General features: G+C 41.2%; 2 protein-coding genes across 8 annotated transcripts in view; both read left to right on the forward strand.

Moving 5' to 3' along the window:
* ttpa (tocopherol (alpha) transfer protein) lies at window positions 1-10,550 on the forward strand. 2 transcript variants are annotated; one of them, XM_031877231.1, is made up of 5 exons: window positions 1-373; window positions 2,914-3,067; window positions 5,295-5,488; window positions 7,429-7,539; window positions 7,732-7,840. In XM_031877231.1, exons 1-5 carry the CDS (start codon window positions 194-196, stop codon window positions 7,756-7,758), a joined length of 666 nt encoding a protein of 221 aa, XP_031733091.1. In that variant the 5' UTR covers window positions 1-193; the 3' UTR covers window positions 7,759-7,840. The 2 variants fall into 2 exon arrangements, with proteins under 2 accessions (XP_031733091.1, XP_031733090.1); XM_031877230.1 differs by having other exon boundaries at window positions 9-373; window positions 7,662-10,550.
* A 6,352-nt stretch (window positions 10,551-16,902) lies between these two features.
* asph (aspartate beta-hydroxylase) overlaps window positions 16,903-24,762 on the forward strand; it is a 46,604-nt gene continuing 38,744 nt past the window's right edge. For 4 of the 6 annotated variants that reach the window (XM_031877196.1, XM_031877197.1, XM_031877199.1 and 1 more), the window contains exon 1: window positions 21,217-23,230. In XM_031877196.1, the coding sequence (XP_031733056.1) occupies window positions 23,146-23,230 (85 nt within the window). In that variant the 5' untranslated portion in view covers window positions 21,217-23,145. The other 2 variants (XM_031877198.1, XM_031877200.1) reach the window with 2 other exon arrangements.

Genomic DNA, 24,762 nt, shown 5'->3' on the forward strand with positions numbered 1-24,762 from the left:
GGATGGACAGAAGTGTGATAGATGTCATGTGTATGAACAACGTAACATTTATGTCCCCACTAGACTGGTAAAACACGCCCACACACACACACACTCCGCCCTCCCCTCTCTCATTTGCGGTCCGTCTCTTTCCTCACTCCCTCCAGCAGCAGCAGCCCGCTGGCAGTGAAATGTAGCCGGACCTTTGTGCGACATGAACGGGGCTCAGCTCAGTGAATTCCCGGACGACTCGGAGCTGCTCGGGCCGTATGTGAGCGGCCTGAGGCGGAGAGCGCTGCTGGCCGGGGAGCTGTCCGCTGTCAGGACGTTCTCCGAAGGCTTTCTCCTCAAGTTCCTGCGGGCCAGAGACTTCGACGAGGAGCTCTCTCTGAAGGTACCGAACTAACACACTGTGGAAGTATGTGGAGGCTGTTTATGGACTGAAGTGCTTGCTGTAAGGGCTCAAGGGCTTGCTGTAATGTTTGTACACTATCATTCACCGTGTACTTACTGTGATGAAGTGGCTCGGTTACATTTACTCAAGAAGCCTTCTGCACTTACGGACAAACTCGAGGTACTTGTACTATACTTGTATATTTTTGTGCTACCTCATACTTCTACTATCAGAGGTACACGTTGTACTTCTACTCTACATTTATCTGACAGCTTTAGTTAGTTACAGATGTTTTTCATACACTTCTCCACATTTGGTGAGTTGGATTGAGAATTCTTCTTAATACCTAAATGGTTTGAGAAAATGCTCCTACTTCATAAATACTGTGTTATAGAATAGTAAACCACTGACAAGGAACATTACTGACTACGTTTAAGTATTTAATGCATCTTTCTGATAATACTTTTACTTAAGTAAGGTTTTGAATGCACAACTTTTACTGGTAATGTGAAATTGTTCTGCTCCCAATCACTGTACAGATATAGCTACAGAAGCTGCTTTGTAAAGGTGAACAGCTCAACAAGGCTCCACTAGCACAATCAAATACTGGTACACGTACTTTATGCAATTCAGCTACGGCTTGTACCAGGTCAGCTCCGACATGTCGTGTATATACATTCATAAAAGGACTATGAAGTTACAAATATTTTGGTGATGTTAGAACAACTATTAGTTCCTAAATTGAGTAATATTGGACTGTGCATGAACTCTACAGTGGTTGGGTCAGAATTGAATGCAAATACAGAATGATTCTAACAAAAAGGCATGAGCATCATGAGCCCACGGAGCAACCTCAACAGCTCTGAGCAGCTCTGTCACTGCACTGCACTTTGACAAAAACTACATAAAAGCAAGGTTGATGCCCAATAAAATGTCACTGAATACATATAATTACATTTGCAACCCTGCTCTGGTTTGTAGTCCCACAATTAAATTACATTTATTTTTGTATGGCCCAAAAATCATCAATTGCCTCAGAGGGCTTTACAGTCTGTACACAAACAACATGTTGCGTCAAAACAGCAGAATATCATCCAGGTTAACGGAGATGGAGCGGACCAGGAGAACACAAACACAGGGAGAGGCTACACTAGGGTTAGGGGAAACGCGAGGAAGTGCCTGCGCTTCTCAGATAGATCTGTCAATCAAACCATCCGGCTTGTCAGGTTACTCTCCTGCACCTTGTGGCATAGAAATGAAAATGTGTCAGAATGTTGGCTTAGCACGTAGACCTTCATGAACTTCTCTATCCATATCAGGGCTGCTGTTGTCATCAAAACATGAGGACATTATAGATGTATTACTTCACATGGACTCAGCATTCTGCTATAGGTTTACCTCTGAAAGATTATAGCACTGGAGAACATCTTTGGACATCCAATGTCTAATAAAGGCCACGTCGGTGGTACCAGGATTCAACACAGACATACAGTTGCGTGTCATCCACATAGCAGTGGTAGTCAAAGTCACTTCTACGCATGATTTGAGGCTTTGCCAAGCGTTACAGATGGGTCTGTTTGACAGGTAAGAGATGAACCAATACTGAGACACCTCACTGATGTAAATGTGCTCTTTCAAACGGTTGATTGTGATAATATAGACCACTGTGTCGAAGGTTGTGCTGAGGTCAGGAAGAATTCAAATCAAATAATAGGTCCAGCAACACAAACCTGGTTCTGTGTGAGAGGCGCTTAGAACCTGTGCTTTTCCTACAGTGACCAGTTCAAATGTCTGCTGTCAGAAAGGCCTATTAGGCAACTACAACACTAAATAGTGCATTTTATTTGTATCCGTTGTCTCCTGGTACATTTATTCATAGAGTTGACTTTTTATTAACTTAATAACAAATGTCACAGATAGATACACAGATTCATCTCATGAGTTTGTACTGTAGCTATGTATGTTTGTTTGCTGTCTCCCTGCACTCTTATTTACTTTCACACCAACTGACGGATACCAACAGACATTGGAGGAGCCAGGGATAGAACCACTGTGAAACACTAGTGAACCAGGGGTGTACCTGTGTCTGTTGTACACTATACTGACTTTACAGAGACTTTATTATACTCGTTGCTGTATTATTACTACAATATTTTTGAAGACTGGTCACAGTACTCTTTTATTTGAGCATGTTGAGTCAGTGTAGGTTGTGGCTCAACAGGAAGGCTTAGTTGCTTATTTTGCTTTGAAAGCAGCTGGAGCTCACCCAACTGGGTCTAAGCTCAGCAGTCTGTACCACTGATGCACAAACTGACTGACTGTTACCACACAAACAGATGTTTGAATCTGCTTTTTATGATGAGAGAGAAGGGGAACAGACACCAGTGTTGGACAGGTGCTGACCATGGTGCAAACTCCCTTTATCAGAACCCCATAGCCTGGTCTTTATTTTCTGTTTAATCTCCAGCAGAAGGAGCATTTACTCTGATGGTTTGAGTAGATTAAAGCTTATAAATGTGAATGTTTCATGTGTCCTGCAGCTGTTACTGAACTACCAGCGGTGGCGGAGGGAGAGTCCTGAGATCAGCACCTGCCTGTCTCCCTCCTCGGTGATTGGCCTCCTCAACACGACGTACCATGCCGTCCTCCCGCAGCGGGACCACACTGGCAGCAGGGTGCTCATCTACAGAATCGGTCAGTATGAGTGTGTGTGTTGATGTTGGCCTATGACTAAAGACCTCTAGAACACAGTAGGATATGAAAAGCAACAAATGTAACTATAGATATAGTTATATATATCTTGTTAAATATATTGTTGTATTAGTTGCGTTTTATATCCTACTGTGTTCGAGAGGTTTTTAGTCATAGGCCGTGTAGACTCGTCATCATGACTTTTCTCTCCGCTGCATACAGTATTTCCAGCATATTTTAAGCACATGCTCTATGGTTTCGAATTCTTAACGTTCGCAAAGAAATGCTCAAATCTTTCCCAAAGGTAAAGTTTAGTGGTTAGATTGCTTCTCTCAATGTGGTCTTTATTTTGTCTTCTATTGTATCACTTTCCCACTTTGGATTTTGAATTGATTATGAAAGAATTTTTTATTTATTTCATTTCCTCTACACTATTTGCTTTTCCTCTGTGTTTGACGTAGATGTTCTTGCTAAGCCTGTTTGTCCACTCCCTCGTCACAGAATGACTTATGAATGAACCCACGTGATTGTGTCCTCTTTGCCAGTCTTGAATGTGTTACATCAGCTATTCTCAACCAGTCATCAGAGCCCTATGTAGTGGGCCTTGGAGGTACTGATACATGGTTAGATTATATCAAAAATGCTAGTTATTTTGATCTAAATGTGCTTAAGAATTTACATGAATAACAGAGGAATGTGGACATGGCCACATTCCTCTGTTATTGTTTGGAAACGCATATGTTTTGCTACGTTTGCACTGAGCGTCCACACTATGCCCGAGTTTTCGAGCACCGTAAACGGATAAGTTTGAAAACGCTCCCGAGGTCGGAGGAGTTTGAAAACTGCAGGTAGCGTTTTCGTGTGGACGGCCGAAACTGGATACATTCAGAAACGATGACGCCCACACCCGCGTTCGCTACTTGATTGGTTCTTAGCAGTCATGACGTGTCCTTCCCTGATTCGTGTAATGGGAAAAAATATATTTAAGACTGTGTGTCCGTGTTGTGAACCCGAAACTTCCGTGTGGTTAAAACTATGCAGTAATGAGGAACTTGCAGGTGAAAGTCTCATCTTACCTTGAAACCGTAACTGATAGAACGCATCTAACAGAAACTAGATAATGAGCAGATCAAGACAGCCTGTGTCAAAAGACCTGTACTCCCCTGTGTATGATTTATCTAGATTGGGCTTCTCTATGGATAAAATGATGTTGAATCTTGTACTTAGTCGAAGCTTCTACAACATGCTACTGAGTAGGTATTGTGTTGTGCACTCTTCCCTTGCAAGCGAATAAACAGAGAAAGACAACTTTGAATCTTTTGAAGACTTTTTTTATTGATTTGTAAACAACTCTCTCTTCTCCCGATTAACATAGAAATCTTCCATCACATTCGTCACATGTCTATCACGTGACCCTTACCCGGAAGCTCACAAACAACATTGATTACCGATCGACTACCAGGTTAATTTAACATGGACAACTGACTGCAGGCGATGCTGACCTTGTTGTTTTTACTAGCAGCTGTTGTTCAGTTAAAGTCTGCATTTCTGTGGAGGAAGCAGCTGTTAATGGAGCGATTAGCGAGTGGCGTGTCCAGCGGCGTTATCAGACCTACGGAGCGGACGTCTGAAGTCACGGTTGGCAGTAAATGCTCTCCAGTAGGACAGATAGTTAAGCCACCAGCAGAGCTACGTGTGAGAACAGACAACACCGAGGAAACGAGTGAGAGACGTGTGTTGACCACATTTATGGACCCATTATCTAGTAAACGTTTACGTGTAAGTGTTGATTTTAAAGTGAATTTGATATGAGCGAGAGAGAGAGATAGAACAAGACCTATAGCGCTGTAACTAAGTCTGAAAAATAAAACTTCTAAAACTTTCCACGAACTGTGTCTGTTTGAGATCATAGAGGAAGATTTCAAACACAACCTTTCATTATTAAAGACTACTTTATTACTCTGTCGTATTTTTTTTAACTAAGCAACCAATCTACTTCCTGTTTACACCGTCACGCGCATGCCCAGTGTATGTTAATGGTCACGTGATATCCGTTTTCGAAGGTTGCCGTGTGGATGCAGATCAATTCGAAAACGATGCTGAAACGCCCGTGTGGACGGAGATCGTTTCTATTTGAGAACTCCGTTTCCAAATAGAAGCGGAGTAGTGTGGATGTACTCTGAATGTACTCCATGACAGTAGAGTAACAGTCTGTGTTCTCTGTCTGCAGGGCAGTGGAACCCAAAAGACTGGACGGCCTTCCAGGTGTTCAGAGTCAGCCTGATAACATCAGAGATCATCTCCACTGAGACGGAGACACAGAGACGGGGTCTGAAGGTCATATTTGACCTGCAGGGATGGAGTTTAGGCCATGCCCTGCAGGTTAACCCTTCCCTCGCCAGAAAGATATCCTCTGTACTTGCGGTAAGCCTAAAATCTTGCTTCAGGTTTGATTTCTTGTAAATACTACTTCTACTATGTGCCATAACGCTGGACACTTAAGTATTCATGTGCTATGGTGCTATGCTTCATATGGGTTATCCACAATAACATTTGTATTGCTATGCAGAAGACACCCCCAGTTTGTAACAGGTTCTATCAAAAAAGGGAGAACTTGAGGTGTCAACATGATGACTGCATGTTACACCACAGGAATAACATTAGGATGTCATCATTGTGACTTTCCATTCACATCTAAGGCACACGACTGAAACAACACTCCATTAAAGTCAGACTCTTTCTTTCTTTAAAACATAGTTGTTCCTGTATTTGTTGCACAGTGGCTTGATCATTCTAATGTGTAGCTTTTAGATCTGCCGCAATATTATATTGAAAGAAAGAAAGAAAAGAATTTGATAAGAACGAAGAGTTTATTTCAACCATGCTCTGTCTGGGAGCTTAATTTGCCCGAACCAATCAAAGGCAGATGGATCTGTTCGACAGATGTGATTTTTCGAGGATATATGTCAATTTAAGCATCAAGTTTATTTTACCCTTTGGCCATTTTCATTTGGACAATCTTCTGACTCTGGAACAGGAGCCTCGAGTCAGAGAAAAGAGGCTTCAGCATTAATTAAAGATGACCAATTTGCAAAGGATCAAAGGAGGCTGCTAAAAATATGCAAAAAGATTAATCAAAACGGCTTCTTTCCTCTGGCTGTCAGACTACTTAATTCATCCTCCACCCTCCATATATGATAGAGTTTTGTTTTATTTTGTGTTTTTTGTGGGACTACAAACTGCATGTCGTTGCACAACCTTGTTGTACAATGACAATAAATAACCTTGTAACCTTACAGTATATATTATATATATATAATATAATATTCCCGGGGTTAGGAGGATCCTAAAGTATGTTTCATATCATGAAAGAGAATACGTAGCTGGGTTAATTGGAAGAGAGAAGGTTAAATTGGTGTGTAAGTTAAAGTAACAGTTGAATAATTTATTTTCCATGTCTGCCTGTCTTGTATCATGGACAAAGAACTCATAGTATTGCGTCATATATACATATATAGATAACTTTTGTGGGGGAGAAATACGCTGAAAACAAGTCAGAAAATACCTAAATACCAATGTTATGCTTGACCACAAAGGTTTAAGCAACATTTTCTAGCCCTGTCCCCAGAAAGAATCATCCCTTAAGGACTTTTTATGGAAAATTGCTTTCTGAAAATGTATCTTTGAAGAAGTCTACATTGTAAAACGTCACTCAAAGTTTGTCACATATTTATGGCGTTCCAGCACCACTATTGTTCTAGAAGTACGAGTGCCATTTCATGGCACTTTAACGGTTGTTTAGATCATTACCTGGACTTAATCACATGTGCACAGATAATTTAGCAAAAGTGGTCCTCATCACGCTTATGGAGCCTCAATGTAAAACGGTGATGTGCCAGATGTGCAGCCATCAGCCACACTCTGAGCCCATTTCCAATGATATCTGCACCGATTAATTGGCCAAACCTATTAATCGGCCGATCTCTACTTAACTTCATCTCTTGTGTGAATTCTGGTTGCAAAAAGCCAAAATGGCGACAGACAAAATGGCGAACTCGAGGCTTCAAAACACAAACCAATGGGTGACATCATGGTGACTTCGTCCACTTCTTATATACAGTCTATGGGGAGAACACCACTGTTGTGTGCTACATGTGTGAAAGGGAAATTCTGGACAATGTCTGGAGTTCATATGAGAAAATAGCCTCATAAGACTAATGTTTTGCAGGGTTTGATACGACTGTTTTTAGCTATTGTATTTAATATATAGCTATATTGTTATACAAGCCTGATTGGTTGACCAAGTAGTGAGCTTGCTTAATGTGTTTCTACACCCGTCCTTGTTTTTGATTTTGCATGTTCAGGACTCCTTTCCACTGAAAGTCAGAGGAATCCATCTGGTTAACGAGCCATTGTTCTTCCGACCTGTGTTCGCCATGATTCGTCCCTTCCTGCCAGATAAGATCAAACAGAGGGTGAGCAGCCTGTTTATCACACTGATCATACTGCACTGCACACCCATCTCTGTCCTCAGACTCTCTTTACAACATGCCTTTCAACATTCTTTAAGATCAAGTTCCATCTCTCCCTACTGTAGATCCATATGCACGGTGCTAATTTCCACGACACTTTAAACGACTTCTTCTCACCACCTGTCCTACCTCCAGAATACGGTGGGGAGGGGCCTAGCATAGAGGGGGCCTGTCAGGAGTGGACCAATCAGCTGCTTCAGTCAGAGACACTCTTGCAGCAGATTGCCACTCACCCAACAGGTGACATCACTATTCATCCTGAGGAGGCCTTGATTTCGGAGGAACGGGAGACTGAGCAACTCTTAGAGGGATGATGTCTCAGACCACACATGCTGTATTTAGACTTTGGATTTATAACAACCTAACACTCTCTGGCAGCCATTTTTGAGGCCTTCGCTCATAAATACTCACTGTGCAAGATGTTGGCTGCATCAAGACAGCTGTCTGTGCAATTTTTAACATTTCAGCACTGGTCCATCTGATAGCTAGTGTGTGCGTCATGTTTGCTTGTTAGCTGTCTTCCCTGTTACATTGCTCATTGAAATCTGACCAAAGTGAGACATTTGTTGTTGTCTAAGTCTAATTGAAATGTACATCTTTGCTTTCTATCCAAGAGTGGCATGAAGAAGTCGATGTCCATTTCAAGTCTGTGTTTTAAGTACTGACTTTAAATAAGGATGTTAGCTCAGCTTAGGTTTATAGAAGGAAACAGCTAGCTTGGCTCTGTAAGTAAAAAAGAAAAGACCTCGTAAGCGTACTAATTGTCTTGTAGTGTTATTTGTCAAGAAATTACAAATACAAATAACAATATTTGGGCCTAAAATTACAAATTGTTGTTTTTACATTTCTCTTAACTTCCATGTGGAACAAACCGGCTCGACTGTGTAAACAAGAGAATATTTTCTACCTTGGAAAGAGCCAAGCTATTGGTTTCTGAACTTAAAGCACAAGCATGGAGGTGATATCAATCTGCGTATAAAGCATTTCTTTATTTAAATCGAACTAGTATCTGCTTATTGCTCAGTGTTTACAGTTGGTTCAGCTTAATTTAGCCAACTTTTCTCAAGTTACTGGGACTAAAACTAAGGGTTCCAAAGTCAAATGTCACGTCCACTTGCAAAGAAACTTTTGTCAGCTCTTTTACTCTTACAGGAATGTTGCTATGTTACTGTATACAAAGAAGATAATTTTTTATAGCTAGACATTAATACCCAGCAGTCACTTGTCCAGTGGACCTCAGGGATGGAATGCTTTTAGGAGATTTGTGTAGCAGCTGAAGGGCACAACCTTCAACCAGAGGCCCAAGCGACAAGAACCAAGAAACAAACGGTCATCTTGCTGTAAAATCCTGTGAACTCAATCTAAGCACCACTGTGACAGTTTAATGCTTTGAAAAAATACCTTGAGGCCAAATAGTTTCCACCACAGTGTGTTTTCATGGACGGGAACGCTGCAGAGAGCATGAACCCTGACTTCCCTCCAACTCATCACTCCATCCACACAGTTATCTTATCAGCCAGCCGAACCAATCCATCCAGCATTCTCTTTGTTAAAGTGTAACTCCACCCCAGGTCGGAGCCCAAGTCCACCCACTGCATCATTGAGAGAGAAAAAAAAAGGGCAAGGGCCTGAGAGATGAAACCACGCCCACTTGTGTATGACTAAAATCTTGATGAAGTGTCAACAAATATGACAGCTACAGTAGTACAGTAGCTTGGAAAATAGCAATGGGAGCGCTGGGAGACTATTTCGCCAGGAGGAGAGAGGAAGCCAGCTCTGGAGACGGAGCATTGTGGTTGTGGAAACTTGAATTCAGCCTGCTCGAACCCTAGCGCCTCTGGGTGTCTTTGGAGCAGCCGTCCACTCTCCTCCTGGCGAAGTAGTCTATCAGCGGGGAGCAGAGACCCGGCACTGCCACTGGCCACCAGCCCGCTCTTCCACTCATTTTCTGTAACCAGTGTAGCATGAAAACAAGGTGGACTTAGCAAGCTAACTAGCCAGCCGCTAAATGAGTAACATTTAACATCTTAATGCTTCATCTACACACATTTGTAGGAAAGCATATTTCTATCCCCAGATAATCTGCCATTAAACAATGATTCAACAGACAGCGGCATTTCTTGTACACAGAAGGAGAGAACAGGCATGTGCTGTGATTGTAACGCTGCACAGCTGGCCCTAACAGGCGTGTTTAGCCATTTTCAACCATAGAATGCTGATTTCTTTAAAGTTGGTAAGACATTTTAATAATACCAACAGCATTGATGTGTTTCATCATAGTACAGTCATATCATTGAGCTAATTGATTCAAAAACACATTTATCTGTGAAGTACATCTTTATTGACTTAACTGTTTAAACGTTTGCTTTCTTTTCATTTATGATAAGGAACCTTTGACTATGTTAGGACCATTATTTTCAGAAGATCCCAGGTGTTGTGAAATTTTTTCTGAAATTGTTCACAATGAGTTTATAATTATTTGTATTAATTGTTGCCAAACCTACAATAGGTTCATAATAACAGAATGTTTATTTATTTGCGTTGCTATTTTCAGAAAAGAGAATGAATGTATATCTTAGGTGCTTTGGTCTTTCTGAGCACATACAACTGTATTGACTTTAAAGTTACATAAGAAAAAGCAAACACAAAAGCTCAAGTTTTAATGTTGGTAACACATTTTTAAGTGTTAAATAATTTGGTGTATACAATATGATTTAAAGTTATTTTTTAAACTTGAAAGATCTTCTGACTATTTGAAGCACCCGTGTTGTTGTGTCCTCTTCCCAGATATGAGATATACTAAATCTGACCTGTTCAAAATTTGAAAATAACTTACAGAGTCTTTTTAAATATGTAGATCTTATCATGCTGTACTTTACATAAAATGTAATCATTTTCCATTGTGTAGCAAATTTCAACAAGTGAGTGCAGATATAAATATACAATGAGCTGCAGAGTTGGGTTCTTCTTCTCTTACTTTATTTATTTGACAGCTGCACTAACTGTTTACTTTGCAGATGAAGATTTGAAAAGCCTATAATAAACATATTAAACTCAATGCTTGTTTATAGATTAACAAAAAAACAACAGCATATAAACTAACTGGAATTGGCTTTACTGCAGCCAGCAGTAGAGTGCAGCAAGAGCACCAGGTCGCTCAGCTTGTTACTATATCAAAAATGATAATCCAATAGTATACTTGTTTTCAAATTGTGGTACTAACTTTTACTTCAGTAAAATATTTTATTACATCTTCCACCACTGATTCAGTCACAAGTCTAAAACCCTCAGTAAGCAGCTGTATGAAGCCTTAAGGTTTACTTTCATAACCTTTTGTGTTTTCTTTGAGTCTCACTGTCCTCCCTCCTCTCTCTGTTTTTCTCTTGGTGCACTGTCACTCTACAGACCTTTGATCAGTGTTAGCAGGTCAGTAAACATGTCTATCAGCCCTGCTCGGTCTAGTCAACAGCTGGGCTTAGTGCCCCTACAGGTCACCGGCTGGGTGTTCTCTTCCTTACCAGTGCTTTGAATGAACACTTCTATCATGGATTAGCTATGGACTGACAAACTTCCCCCAACTCATTTAGACTTTTGTGTAATTCACAAATGTTCTGATTCATATTTTTCCCGACCTTCCAAAGTTACTTAGGAAGCCGTGTGTTGTTGACTAGACCTGTCGACAGACTGAAAACCATGTGTCTCCATCAGGTGTCAAATGCAGAAACATATCTTCCATCATCTCTCCAACCACTAACTTCCCCTTAAGACAACATTGCAATAGTGTTGGGCTAACATTACATCATCTACCACACATACACAGCACCCTGAAATAGGTGAAATGCAACCTTTCAGTGTTTGAACAGCACGATGACCAAGTGCACACCCAACCAGTTAATCATTAGACATAGAAACATGCTGAAGACACGTTGGCTCTTTACAGACCTTGCTGACCTGTGGAGACTTATTGGTTACAAATGTCATAGCAGCAGGAAGTAATGACCATGTTGATACTATATCCACTGCTGCTGTCCTCATTTTATTTATCATCCATCATCATTCTGCTTTCAATTATTTGAATAATTGAATGTGTTATAACTCTGTTATGTTCATTCTGTACACATGACATCTATCACACTTCATCCTGATAGAGGATCCTCCTCTGTTGCTCTCCCTAAGGTCTCTCCCTCTTTTCTCCCCTTTAAAGGGTTTTTGGGGGAGTTGTTCCTGTTCTGATGTGAGGGTCCTGGGACAGAGGATGTCACATGTGTACAGATTATAAAGCCATCTGAGGCACATTGGTGATTTGGGGCTGTACAAAATAAATTTAATTGAATTAATTTACAAGCATTATTATTAAATGACTGACTTGCAGGACCTGCAGCTTGCCTGGCTTCTACACTGCATTACATCACATAGGAGAGAAACTCAAAGTTCACAATATTTTGTAAATAATCTTTCAATGTAAAAACAAATATATTGTATATGACTTTTGGACCTTCAGATATCACATGTGAAAACAACTATTTCAAATATCACATGTGAAACAGCATTGTGTGCATGTGAGATGAATTCCCATGCATGCAGTTATGTTTTTTTTCATAACCTGTTTGTTTCAATGTTTCAGTGCTTTGATAGACTGCAGGGATTTGATTTGTCACTATTGTCTATTGATGTGATGCAAACTGACTTCATGAAATCTACAGCTTCCTGTGTCCACATGGTTCCTCTTTAAGACAGGCAGCAGAGACACGTGAGTGTATTACAAGAAGAAGAACACAAAAGATGAACTAATGCCTTGTTTTGATAGAGTTACACTTATTCAGCTCCCACATTGTTGTTACCTTTTAAACGCAGGTATCAATTATTGTTTCAAAGCAATACAATTACAGTGTTATTCATCAAAGATTGAGCCCATGCAGCTCAGAGAGATTGTGTTGGTTAATCAATGGAAACAGAACAGATTAGTATAACATGGAGTAAGTTTACCAGGAAAGCTTTTTGATTTGAATCCAAAAGGGATTTACAGAAATACAATGAATCATCTCTATAACATAAACATACATATGACTTTTCAAATACGCTTCACCAAAAGAAGAAAGCCTTTTCCTTCTGTGGATTGCCTCAAACAAAATGTGACTTGAGAAAGAAACTGAAAATGAATAGTCTTAGATAACATTTAGAGCACAGAAGCTAACTCTTTATTCTTGCACTACATTTAAGAACTGTACTTCTATGTAATCGGGGGTATTTCTTTGTATTTGCATTTTCTGCAACTTTATACTTCTAATCCATTCCAATTCAGAGGCACATTTTATGATGAATAAAATATAATCAACAAATAAATCATGATGTATTATAGGTCAAAATAAGACATTTTATTCATCTTCTATGTATGCTTAACATCTCTTATTAGCTTATATTTCAGTCTGTGTGTGAAGCTTGCAGTCCATCTATGTTGCCCTGCTAGTTCCCAGCAAATGAACAAGAGCTATATATTAACAGCTCTGCTGTGAAATAGTGGGATGTATTTTCAGACTAACAGGACTCCTATTGCAACTTCATCCCACCAAACTGATCCGATATTCAGCTACGTTCCCTGAACCTCTCCTCCAAACTGATGCGTGAAGATCCACAGAGAGCACACACACACACACACACTCTGGTGGCTGGAGAACAGCCATACAGTTACACCAGTGCTGGCACTGAATATACATAAAGGGGGTTAGGAAGAATCAGGTCATCCAGAAAGAGTGGATGTTATGTGCACTGTCAGCAGAGAGCGCAAGAGAGCTGCTGGAGTGAGACAAGTGGCTGGAGACTGGTGATGGTGTGTCAGCTCTGTATTTCTCAAACAAATGAAATTGTTACTAGTTGCATGCAACGGTAAGGCTAATTTAGTCCATTGTCCCACCGCTGTGAATCAGACAGGAGAGGTCATTCAGCTCAACTATGCCCCCAAAAGAGAGCATTTAATTTTCTTAAGACCACACCAGATGCTTTTTACAGCTACCATTCCTTTCTACAACCCTCCATTTCGCTGTGGAAAGGTCTCACTCTGCCCTTTGCCCTGCAGATACTGCACCCAACTCCTATCCATCACCAAGCAGATAGAGAGCCCACAAGGTGACGCTGCTTTAACTTCCTCTCGGCTCTAAAGGCTCACAACACATCATGCTGCCTACCTGCTAACAACAGTAGGAGTGTATGCGCTATGTCGTTGGCTCTTTGTGTTATATCACAATTCATAAAATCTTTGTTACGGATTTAATGTTCGAACTGGAGCCACAAACCACCAGCAAACAAGGTTACAATCACTTTTTCCTTTGATTTAGCCAGGAAGTTATTTTAAAGGTGATTGCTTCTGATTGCCCTGGTTCTACACAAAGAAAGAAAGAGAGATTACAACATCTTGTTGAAACATAAAGTCATCCTTTAAATCATGCCAAATATTTCCCATGAAAGGTAACTTAAATATGGTCTATAAAATATAATTAGCTTTACATGTACTTCATCATAATATAACTAATTAGATCAAAGATGATCTGTTAATCATCTGAAATACATCATAATCCCAATAATAGAAATAAAGGGCTACTTACATCGAAAGTAATTCAAAACACATCAAACTGTAAGTCTCTGTCTGGTGTACTCCCCAGGAGCCCATACATGCTGTGGGCCCCTTCTCAGCATTTTCTGAAATGTTAAATACCGATGAATTATTTGACTAATGGAAAAAATAATTGGCAGAATGATTGATAATGAAAATAATGATAAGTTAGCCCACAGTTATAAAAAAGGCCATGCTGACTTTAAAACTTGAGCCTCTTTGTTGTTAAAGTCGAGCGTGTAAATTACCTCTGTGTTTCACTGTGGGAAAACTACATCATGTGGTGAAACTACATCATGAGGTGGAAGAACATTTTGCCAAAGAATCTTTCTGCAGTGGCATTATGTTTCCTCTGAACCATATACGCCACTGCAGATTGATTGTATTTAAACATAATTGATTGCTATAATAATTTGTAAAAGCCCTAATTTAACCTGTACAGGGAGCCAAGAGGAGCTTTGAACATGACAGTTTACTTGTGGGTGAAGCTGCTTACACCCCCATACACACCCATCATGCAGATTCCATTCCATTTCAGTGATTAGATCACTCCTCACAACTACAATCACTATACACACAATGGTGAGGTCAATTCAAAGCTCTCCTCAATCACTCAACCATACATACAGTATGTGAGAACAGCACACACCCTCCCCCAATAATACACCCTGGGGCTGTGTTGTCTGTGAGCTGACCAGATGTGAGATAACCAAATGGTCAGCGTGTTGGAGGGCGTGTGTTTGGTTTGTCCTGCAGCTAGTTGTGAATGTTGTAAAGGTGCCAACGAATTTACAATTGATGTTTATGAAACACATTGATGTCTCGGGCCTGTGCCAAATGAAGCTGTTGGTGTTGATTGTTGGTCAGCAAGTCATCCGCATATTCTTTCAATCGGCTGTTGGAGTAAAAGGTGGCTGAAAGTGCTGTTACAAATACTATAACACAATAAATAAACACATACTGTAACTCCATCTACCTCGGCCTTTCTTAGGCTAACTTTTACCATATACAGCTAATGCAAAACGCTGCTGCCCGGTTTTTAACAAGGTTCAAAAAATGAGACCACATCAGCCCTATTCCTACATCCTAACACTGGCTCATCAAAATCATTCTATTTGTCTACATACCTCTTCATGGTCTCGCCCCTACATATATCTTGGAGCTTCTCGGCCCTTACAGCACCACCAGACCCCTCAGATCCCCCCACCATGGCCTATTGGCTAAAATTGTGTTTAAACTTGTTTCTGTTTATATGTATTTTTTTCCATGCACATATACACTCACTGGCCACTTTATTAGGCACACCTGTTCAATTGCTTGTTAACACAAATAGCTAATCAGCCAATCACATGGCAGCAACTCAATGCATTTAGGCATCTAGACGTGGTGAAGACGACTTGCTGAAGTTCAAACTGATTTTCAAACCGGTTTTCACGCACAACCATCTCTAGGGTTTACAGAGAATGGTCCAAAAAAGAGAAAATATCCAGTGAGCGGCAGTTGTGTGGACGAAAATGCCTTGTTGATGTCAGAGGTCAGAGGAGAATGGGCAGAGTGGTTGGAGATGATGGAAAGGCAACAGTAACTCCAATAACCACTCGTTACAACCAAGGTATGCAGAACACCATCTCTGAATGCACAACACGTGGAACCTTGAAGCAGATGGGCTACAGCAGCAGAAGACCACACCGTGTGCCACTCCTGTCAGCTAAGAACAGGAAACTGAGGCTGGCTCACAGGCTCACCAACATGTGACAATAGAAGATTAGAGAAACGTTGGCTGGTCTGATGAGTCTCGATTTCAGCTGCGACATTCAGATGGTAGGGTCAGAATTTGGTGTAAACAGCATAAAAGCATGGATCCATCCTGCCTGTATCAACGGTTCAGGCTGCTGGTGGTGGTGTAATGGTGTGGGGGATATTTTCTTGGCACACTTTGGGCTCCGTAGTACCAATTGAGCATCGTTTAAACGCCACGGCCTACCTGAGTATTGTTGCTGACCATGTCCATCCCTTTATGACCACAGTGGACCCATCTTCTGATGGCTACTTCCAGCAGGACACAAAGCTCAAATCATCTCAAACTGCTTTCTTGAACATGACAATGAGTTCACTTCAATGGAGCACCTTTGGGATGTGGTGGAACGGGAGATTTGCATCATGGATGTGCAGCCGACAAATCTGGAGCAACTGCGTGATGCTATCATGTCAATATGCACCAAAATCTGTGAGGAATGTTTCCAACACCTTGTTGAATCTATGCTACGAAGAATTAAGGCAGTTCTGAAGGCAAAGGGGGTCCAACCCGGTACTAGCAAGGTGTACCTAATGTGGTATGCTGTTGTGATGCAATTCTGACTGACCATGTCATTGTTCATTCTGTATTGACAGGGAAACTGTGAATATAAATCAAATGCAAAGTTGTGTTTTATGCATATGTATTCATTCACATTGAAATATCCCAAGAGAAAATGAGCAGCCTTGTTGAAAGCAGGCCTACAGGCCAAGATTGCTGCTTTAATGAATTTTACTGTAGTTAATCCGGTCAAATAAGGAATTCATCAATCTATATGCTGTTGTGTGTTGATATTTATTGAGATTATAATATAAATTGGTTTGGAGAGGAGAGAAAAAAAGAAAGCAGGGGAGCTACCATCTTGCCACGTTCCAGAAGGGCAGGGGGGCGGGGCGAAAATAAGACTATCCACAGGGTTGAATTAACGTGACGCCCCTCGAAGTCAATTGGTCTGACAGTACACGTGCCCCGCCTATTTCTGTGTGGCGAGTCTGTCATTGGTCTAAAGAACTGTTTGTCCCAAGGTGGATGAGGCGGTTCTGGGCTTTATGAAGCAGGAGAAGTACATTTGATTCCTTTTCAGTGCTAAAAGTACAGGCTCCAGCTGCTCTTCCACTCTTCTCTCAGAGGTCCACCAGCCAGATACTCGCCATGGTTTCAAAGAAAAGCGCTAAAGTGCACGTAAAACCCAAAGGTGCGTCGCTGCTTTTTTTTTTTCTGTCCCGTTGTATCGCTGGTTGCTGTGGTGGGATGATGCGTTGCAGCCTTTCAAAGTTAATCGGGTGTCAGGCTGTTCTTTCATCCAGGGCCCAGTCCTGGCTAGCTAGCTTAATTTAGCTTCAGAAGATGCTGTAGACGTGTTAGCTGCTCCGTGCAAGTGAGTCTGTTTAAGAGGGTTAGTGGAGCATGTAGCGCTGTTCATTTAAGCACAGCCTTTCTCCTATTAATGTGAACACGTCAACGATGTCACGTTACCGACATTACATTACGTTATTTAACGCGCAGAGCTTTTGATATCGAAACAAAATCATAGTTACTATCGTTAGCTCTGCATTTAGTTTGCCTATATAACTCTATATTAGCAGGACGCGACAGAAGTAGCATTGATACGCTAGTTGTTCATCCGGTGCTCCGGCTGGTTGGTCTTTGCAACTCCAGCTCGTGGGATTACAGTGGAACGCCGGCACGCACTGAATTTAAGCGTTGCTCTCGTGTGAGTTTATATATTTTACACCCCCATAACCCACTCAGACATGTAGGCCTGTGCGCCGTCAGTTGTACCAGCAGTGCCAGTAGGTTATGTGTGCACCCCGGGGCGCTGAGCACCCCGCCCCCATTCTAGTCCAGTCACTCTTCCAAATGCTCACGTGTCAATATAAGAAGCCGTGGGTGGAGTTATACGTGGCTCGTGGGGGACCCCCATTACATTCGATAGCTCTGCTTTTGTATTCGCAATGGAAGAGGGCATCGCGCGCGGCTCTATTCAAATATGGTGTAAAGCCTCGCGAATGTTTTCGTGACGTTACTCTGGAGTTATTAAAACAGACTCGGCACGTTGTCCCTTTATTTATAAGCGTCAAAGTGGACAAAGTACCGCTTAGATAAATAGTAGGCTTTAATGGATTCTTGGTGCACTGAAACCGATGCGTGATGCAGTTGTGTATTTCAGCCCCACGCTGACGTGTGTCTGTGGGTCCCTGAGCATGAGCCCATGTTGTGTTCAAACAAACCGTAAGTAACTTTACTAGAGGACACTGTCCTCTACCGCCTGCTCGGGGCTCGAGTCCCCTATAGCAAGTTAGACTGGGATGGTAGCCCCCATACCACAGCAAAACTATATGGAATACAGTGGAGTGACCAGAAGAAACTATAAAAACAACTTTAAATATTTCTATGAAAATAAATGTGTTTTGAATACACGTGGTGCTGCATTTGTTGATACCAACTTTCAGCGCTCCACATTTTCCAGATGAATGAAAGCTGACAAAGTTGGCAAACAAGAAAAATGTAATGCATCTTCAAAATATGCACCTTTTGCTTTTCAACTGATGGTAGATTGCTCTTCAGAGGTAATGCTGTGTCCGTAGGAGCGGATCAAAAGGCACTGTTACGGTTAGAAAAGTCAGGGAACAAAATGTTCAGTTTTTCTCGTGTTTTTTCTTAACCCCGCCCACCACAGCCCCTATGCATGCTGTATGGTTGAACAGTGTATGCTCCGATTACAATGACACGCGCAACAAGTACTCAGGATTTCATATATGAAGGGAGAACAAACTCATTTATTCAATTAGAAATGGATACAATTGTATAATATTTGAATCAAATAATGAAAGACCTCTATGGCCTGTATGTTTTAGTCTATTGTTTCAAAAGAAACAAAATGCTACATCAGCATTTCTTTTCCAGACACAGAAATGATATTCACAAAGATGTATAATGACAGTTAGTTGCATCTTGTATCAGTGAGAGACAATAAGTAGTTTAAAGGTTCAGCAGCTGACTGGATGGTGAGACACATTGGAATGAGAGCACGTGCAAAAAGTAAAGGTGAAAATCAAAGTGAGGTTTTCTAAAGCCGTAGTTAACCCACTACTGAAAGAGAACGGCCCGTGCCCTTTATTAGTATTTATTTGAGTTGCATCATATTATCAAACACTGAGAGTGGCTTATCAAATATTGCTTTTGGCCCTCAGTCGAGCTTGATGAGTAAACAGTAAATTGTATGTGGGGTGTTTTCAACATCCACTTAACAGTTTAGAGGCACTCAGGCTGAACTATCTCACGATGTCTGATCTTATGGTAAAATGAATCCTGGATCCGTGAGAATCCATATGGGAGTGGGGAACTTATCATCAGTTGATTTCTGTTGATATATTTGACCTTTACTCAAGTCTTATTTATCCCATTCACATGTCTCTTTGTCATGAATTATTTTTACTTTTCTACATGTATCATTTCAATCCCTCAGCCCCCCCCCCCCCTCCAAATGGCTGGGAGTTGCTGAAGTATGCACAGCTGTAAGGGTAAAAGCCTTGACTGACGTGTGATGCTGTGTTCTTTGCATGTGCAGAGCGTGTTCTTATCTAAATCCTTGAGATATAAAACTCACCATATTTTAGCTTGATGCTACATTATTCTGTCTGCTGTTGAATCAAACCAAACACGCATGTTGAACAGTCACCTCTGATCTTCATGATTTTTGGTGTTAGGACTCTGGGGCAATGTGACATACTGGGTTTAATTGTTGTCCAGCTCTGCCCTGTTTCCTGTACAGAGCCATGCATGCCGTACAGACGAGGCCAGACAGATTGCGATTGGTTTTTAAATAAAGAAAAAAATGATAATTTCTTCTGGTCGTCTGAACAAATGTATATACTAACCTAGTGCCTCATTTAGCATCCAAGCAAGATATGTTGTCACATCCAGGTTCGTTTTCTTTACTCTAGTCAAATCCTTAAAGAAAGCACTCGGCTCTAGCCTGTGGACATTGGGATCAATGCTGTGTTTGATGTGTCCTTTATAGAGGCCATGATGCCTGCCAGCAAAACAGAAACCAGTATTTTCTGGTGCCATGTTACAGTAAATGGCACATGATTATATCAAGTATAGTAGTCTGTTATGACCAGCTGTTTGCAGTGAGCCAGTGATATAATCGAATGAGCTTGACACACAGCTCTAGCTAATGCTAGTGACTTTCTGGGGATTTCTTCCATCATTGGAACGTACTACTGTGCACTGTCACAGATCAGGTCTCTGTCAGTACTGCACTAAAGGAGTGGATGTAGTTGGCTGCTAGGTGGACGTCAATCATCACATGTGTGGGTTTTGTTAAAGACATTTCTCAAATAGAGAACCCCTGGTCCTCACTTATCCAGACAGCTGTTTTAATGTTGGGTCAGCGGTTGGCATTAATTCCACATTGTCAAAGCTTCGTGAATGTGAGTGAGTAGAATGATGGTTAAACCTGCATGTGTGTACACATGAACATGGGGGGGGGGGGGGGGAGATCGGCAGTAACACGTTGTGTGGCATGTAGTTTTACCACATCTTCCAGGGAGTGTTCTGTTTGTACGAGAGCTGAATGTTTGAAGAGAATTCTACATTATGTATTGGTGAATAAGACGGCTTGTTCTGAGCTGTGTTTTTACTACAGGATCCTGCTACTGGCCCCGTTTTATTTCTCTTTGCAGTGCTGGAAATGTAATCCTCCAGTTGACGCATCTCTTCTATTTGTTGCTAATATTGAATTAATAAAAGATAATGGAAGTAAATTCATCAGTTTTTTAAATTATGAATCATTACCAATATGCAGTGTTTTAAAAATAGCAGATAGTCAGTGAGAAAATCTAAATCATGTATAGAAACATTTCGATGCATCAAAATGAATCTCTAATGGTTTCATAATGGCATCGTAGCCCTGAGAATCTGAATGGAATTTTGAGGTGCCTAGAGATCCCCACCCCTACTGAACAGGCCTGCTTGTTCAAAGTCACAGGGAAGAGATGTTTGGTTTGAAGGCGTGCACAGCAGCCCTTACATAAGACGCAGAAAAACGTCTCCAACTGAACTTGTCCTGAGCCTCACAGAGAAGAGACGGAGCAGAGAGTTCCTATTTGTTTGGAACAGAAGATTGTTAGTGTGTGTGTTCATGTACATACGTGAACTAGCTGCTGTGGTCCGATGAGAATGAAGTGCATAGAAGAACAGATAGGTATGGTGCATGGTTTTTATGTTTTCTTCTGAAGTGTGTGTGAAGTTATTTTTTGTGCTAGCTTGTGTGTGAGGTGTGTCCATATAATATTGTGGCAGTGTTGGTTCGTGAGGGAATTGTGATCAACAGTGGGAATTTAACATGAGTCATTATTAAGGCAGTGGGCTTGTTTTGCATCCTTGAAAACAAGCCATAATAATGCACTTTAGGTTGACCTGGTTATGTATGAGGTGTCTGCTGTTGAACTGTTTTGAGAAATTGAAATGGGTTGGGAGCAGAAGAACAAGAAGTCAGATTAACCTCATTATTCTCCTATTCACTGCTATGATGCATTGATAATTAGAATAACGATGACTTGAATGTGTAAACCTGAATTTCTTGCTGTCACATACTGTATGTCACCATGCCGGTTCCCTTCAGTAACAGTTTGTGCCCTGAGGTCCACTTTGTAGCTACAGCAACACTTCATTCAGCAGATGATGATGATGGTGGTATCAGTTTTATCATGCCTGTCATTTTATTCTGCTGAACACAGTTTGTTGTTGCTGTACGTTTAAAAAAAATAAATAAAAAAATCTATTCCTAATTGATTTAAACTAGGGGCAACGATTTAGTTATATTGTCTAACCATATTCACATATGTTGCCAATGCCTATGGATCTGTATGTGGTATTTCATAAAACCATTTACTTTTTTCCATAAGCCAAGGTCAGAGGGGCTGACTGACTCAGCATCTCGGATGAAGGTTTATATTTGGTGGTTTGATCTCAGGGCAATATTCAATGTGACTTTTATTTGTATGGAATTTGAAATCTCTGTGGATGTTAATCTTGTCTGTGTGAGTATCCCCTGTAGAGCACCGCAATGTTCACAACCCTCATACCCGTCTCGGTATCACTTAAAAAATACTGGCATTGTAATATTTTGAACGATACCCAGCCCTAATCAGTAGCCATTTATAACCGTCATAAGCAAAGATAATCCTGTGCAATATGTCAAAAAAGATGGTTTATTCTTTGCTCTTTTGAAGTGATTCAGTGTTTCTCTCACTTCCTGGCAAAGTGACTGCACGTGTCCACGATCATGCGTGCAGTGGAATCGGGTGCGGTTGTATCGAAGTAGTTGTATGAGTACATGAGCACAGCATCAAACCGATACCGGAATCGTTTTGTACATTAACATTAAGATTTGTACATTAGCAGTAGCATGATGATGATGATTGTGTCCCTAAAATCGATGAATATTCGTGATAATCGCAATTTCAATATTGATCAAAATAATTGTGATTAGCATTTTGGCCATAATTGTGCATCCATATGTTGGTTTCTGCTAAAGTGCAGTTTCATTGGTTTTAATGCTTCTGTGCCACTTAAAGAAAATAGCTCAGAAAAATGTATTTGCCGTCGAGTGAAACTTCAGTATGACGCTGTTCATGCACCTTTCCAATCTGGATAGGCCTTGGTGTTTATGAAATTGAAGTGACATCAGCAGTAGAGTGGAGTGAAACGTTGTGCATTACAAATGCCTTAAATAAAGCTGAATCAAAGGGTTAATTACAGTAAATGCAAAATGAAGACGGAACCCTGTTTTTGTTGTCTCAGTTGGTTGCAAAGCTTCTTTTTCTAATATGAAAATGTAGTGAAATGTGACTGTAAAACCTATCGGAGGGAAAGGGGTGGCCCTTTAAAGCTGGCAGTGCCCGCTCAAACTGTTCTTCCTCCTCTCTGTGTGTCAGAGCCAGCTGGTCTAACAGCACTATAAATAGCTGTGTTTGACCTCCAGAAACATATTGGGCTCAGAAAAAAGTGACAGAGAGCAAGGATTACTGACAGATGAGCAAGCGAAAGAAAGCCAGTCAATAGAGAAAGAAGGGAGGGACAGAGGAGGTGAGACCAGGAGGCAGAGATACCATTTTCCCAGGCAGTCGGTTGAAGGATGGGGGATCCAGCGACCGCGGTCGAGTCCGCCATGTCTCCTGTCGTCAATGCTATCCCCATGGTGATAACTGGGGAAATGCAAGGTGAGGAAAGCTTCAAAGGCTACGGACAAGAGAGCTGAGAAGGACAGGAGTGTGGAGGTCATTGAGGGGCCTGGTTGGTTGGTTGGTTGGTTGCAGGGTTAAGGATTAAGTGAGGAGTTCTGATGAGAACTGTTGGATTTGTCGAGTGTCCAGTTGAAGTTGATGTCACGGCCGTTTTCTCGATCTTTAGAATCCCGCATACACTGAGGGGAAAACGAGTATTTAAAAAGAAAAAAGGACCTGGTACCAAATAAGTGAGTGAAGCGGAAACCAGATGACCAGATGTATTTCAGGGTTCTTTCAATGGGATTTTGAGCAGGACAATTTGAACTAGATGTCTGTTACTCAAATGTAGATGTCAGTGTGTTGAGTTTATCATGCTAGGGTATCAATGGATTTTGTACTGGTTCAGGGGTAACATTGTATCTGTGCAGATTGTTAGACTGTATATTGCTCTTTGAGTGTGTGTCCGAGTTTGACCTAGCACCATGTAACAGACTTCAACACCTGTTCATTCTCTCTGCCACTATTTTCTCCCATCATGCATTGTGGGATGTCGGCACCCATGGAATTCCCAACACCCCTGCTCCTTTCCCCAGAGCCATTCTGAGGATTAGCGCAGATACAGCAGATGACGTACGATTCCTAACCGAATGCCCAGAAGTGTTAAAATCTAACATTTCAGAGTATCTTAATGGTCCTTTTTGTAGCAGATGTATCCAACTGGCACATAGTTAGCTCATTTCTTGGAGTCCCGTTTTGGAGTTGAGAATAAATCTTGAGATTTAGGGTGAGAAAAGGTAAACCAACCAAGCTAATCCCAGTTAATTTAAATATTTACATTTATTTTAACCAGGTTCATTGTGGGTCCGTTTTTGTCATTCCACTCTTTGTCCAGTGGCATAACCAAAACCAGAGAGCTTTATGTGATGGGATCACACTATCCCAACACCAAAGTGGGTGAGCCAGTGGCCCCCTCCCTGCTTCCTACCCCCTTACTTCCGGCGCCTTGGCTCGGAACACATCCATACTGACCTTTTTGTCTATACTAGCAGCTGTTGTGCAGTTACATTCACTATTTACTAATGCTACTACTGCCTACATAAGCAGGAGGATAGCTGGTTTTGGAACACTTTGTGACAATGTCCATGTCCAGCGGTGTTATCAGCCCTACATGTAGCCCGCCAAGCGCATAGCCAGTGTACGTGTACGTGATGTGCGCAGGTGTGGCAGTGTGGGTTGAGATTATTTCTGAAATGCTGCTAAAACGCTCGCTTGGACAGAGATCATTTTTTATTTTAAAACTAAAATGTAGTAGTGTGGATGTCTGAAGAGTTTTCTTAGGTTTAAAATGGATCCTCTTAGTCAATTTGTCGACTAATAGGTCGATTTGGTCTTAGTCGACTATGATTTCTTGGGTCGATTAAATTGTTTTTTTTTTTTTTTTTTTTTTTTTTTTTTCTGCTGAATTACTTATTTCCAAGAAACTTATGAGCACATCTCTGGTAAACACAAGATTTAAGATGGTGCTT

The sequence above is a fragment of the Anarrhichthys ocellatus genome, unplaced genomic scaffold (genome assembly GCF_004355925.1).
Source record: "Anarrhichthys ocellatus isolate YVR2014 unplaced genomic scaffold, GSC_Weel_1.0 scaffold129, whole genome shotgun sequence".
NCBI classification, from domain to species: Eukaryota; Metazoa; Chordata; class Actinopteri; order Perciformes; family Anarhichadidae; genus Anarrhichthys; species Anarrhichthys ocellatus.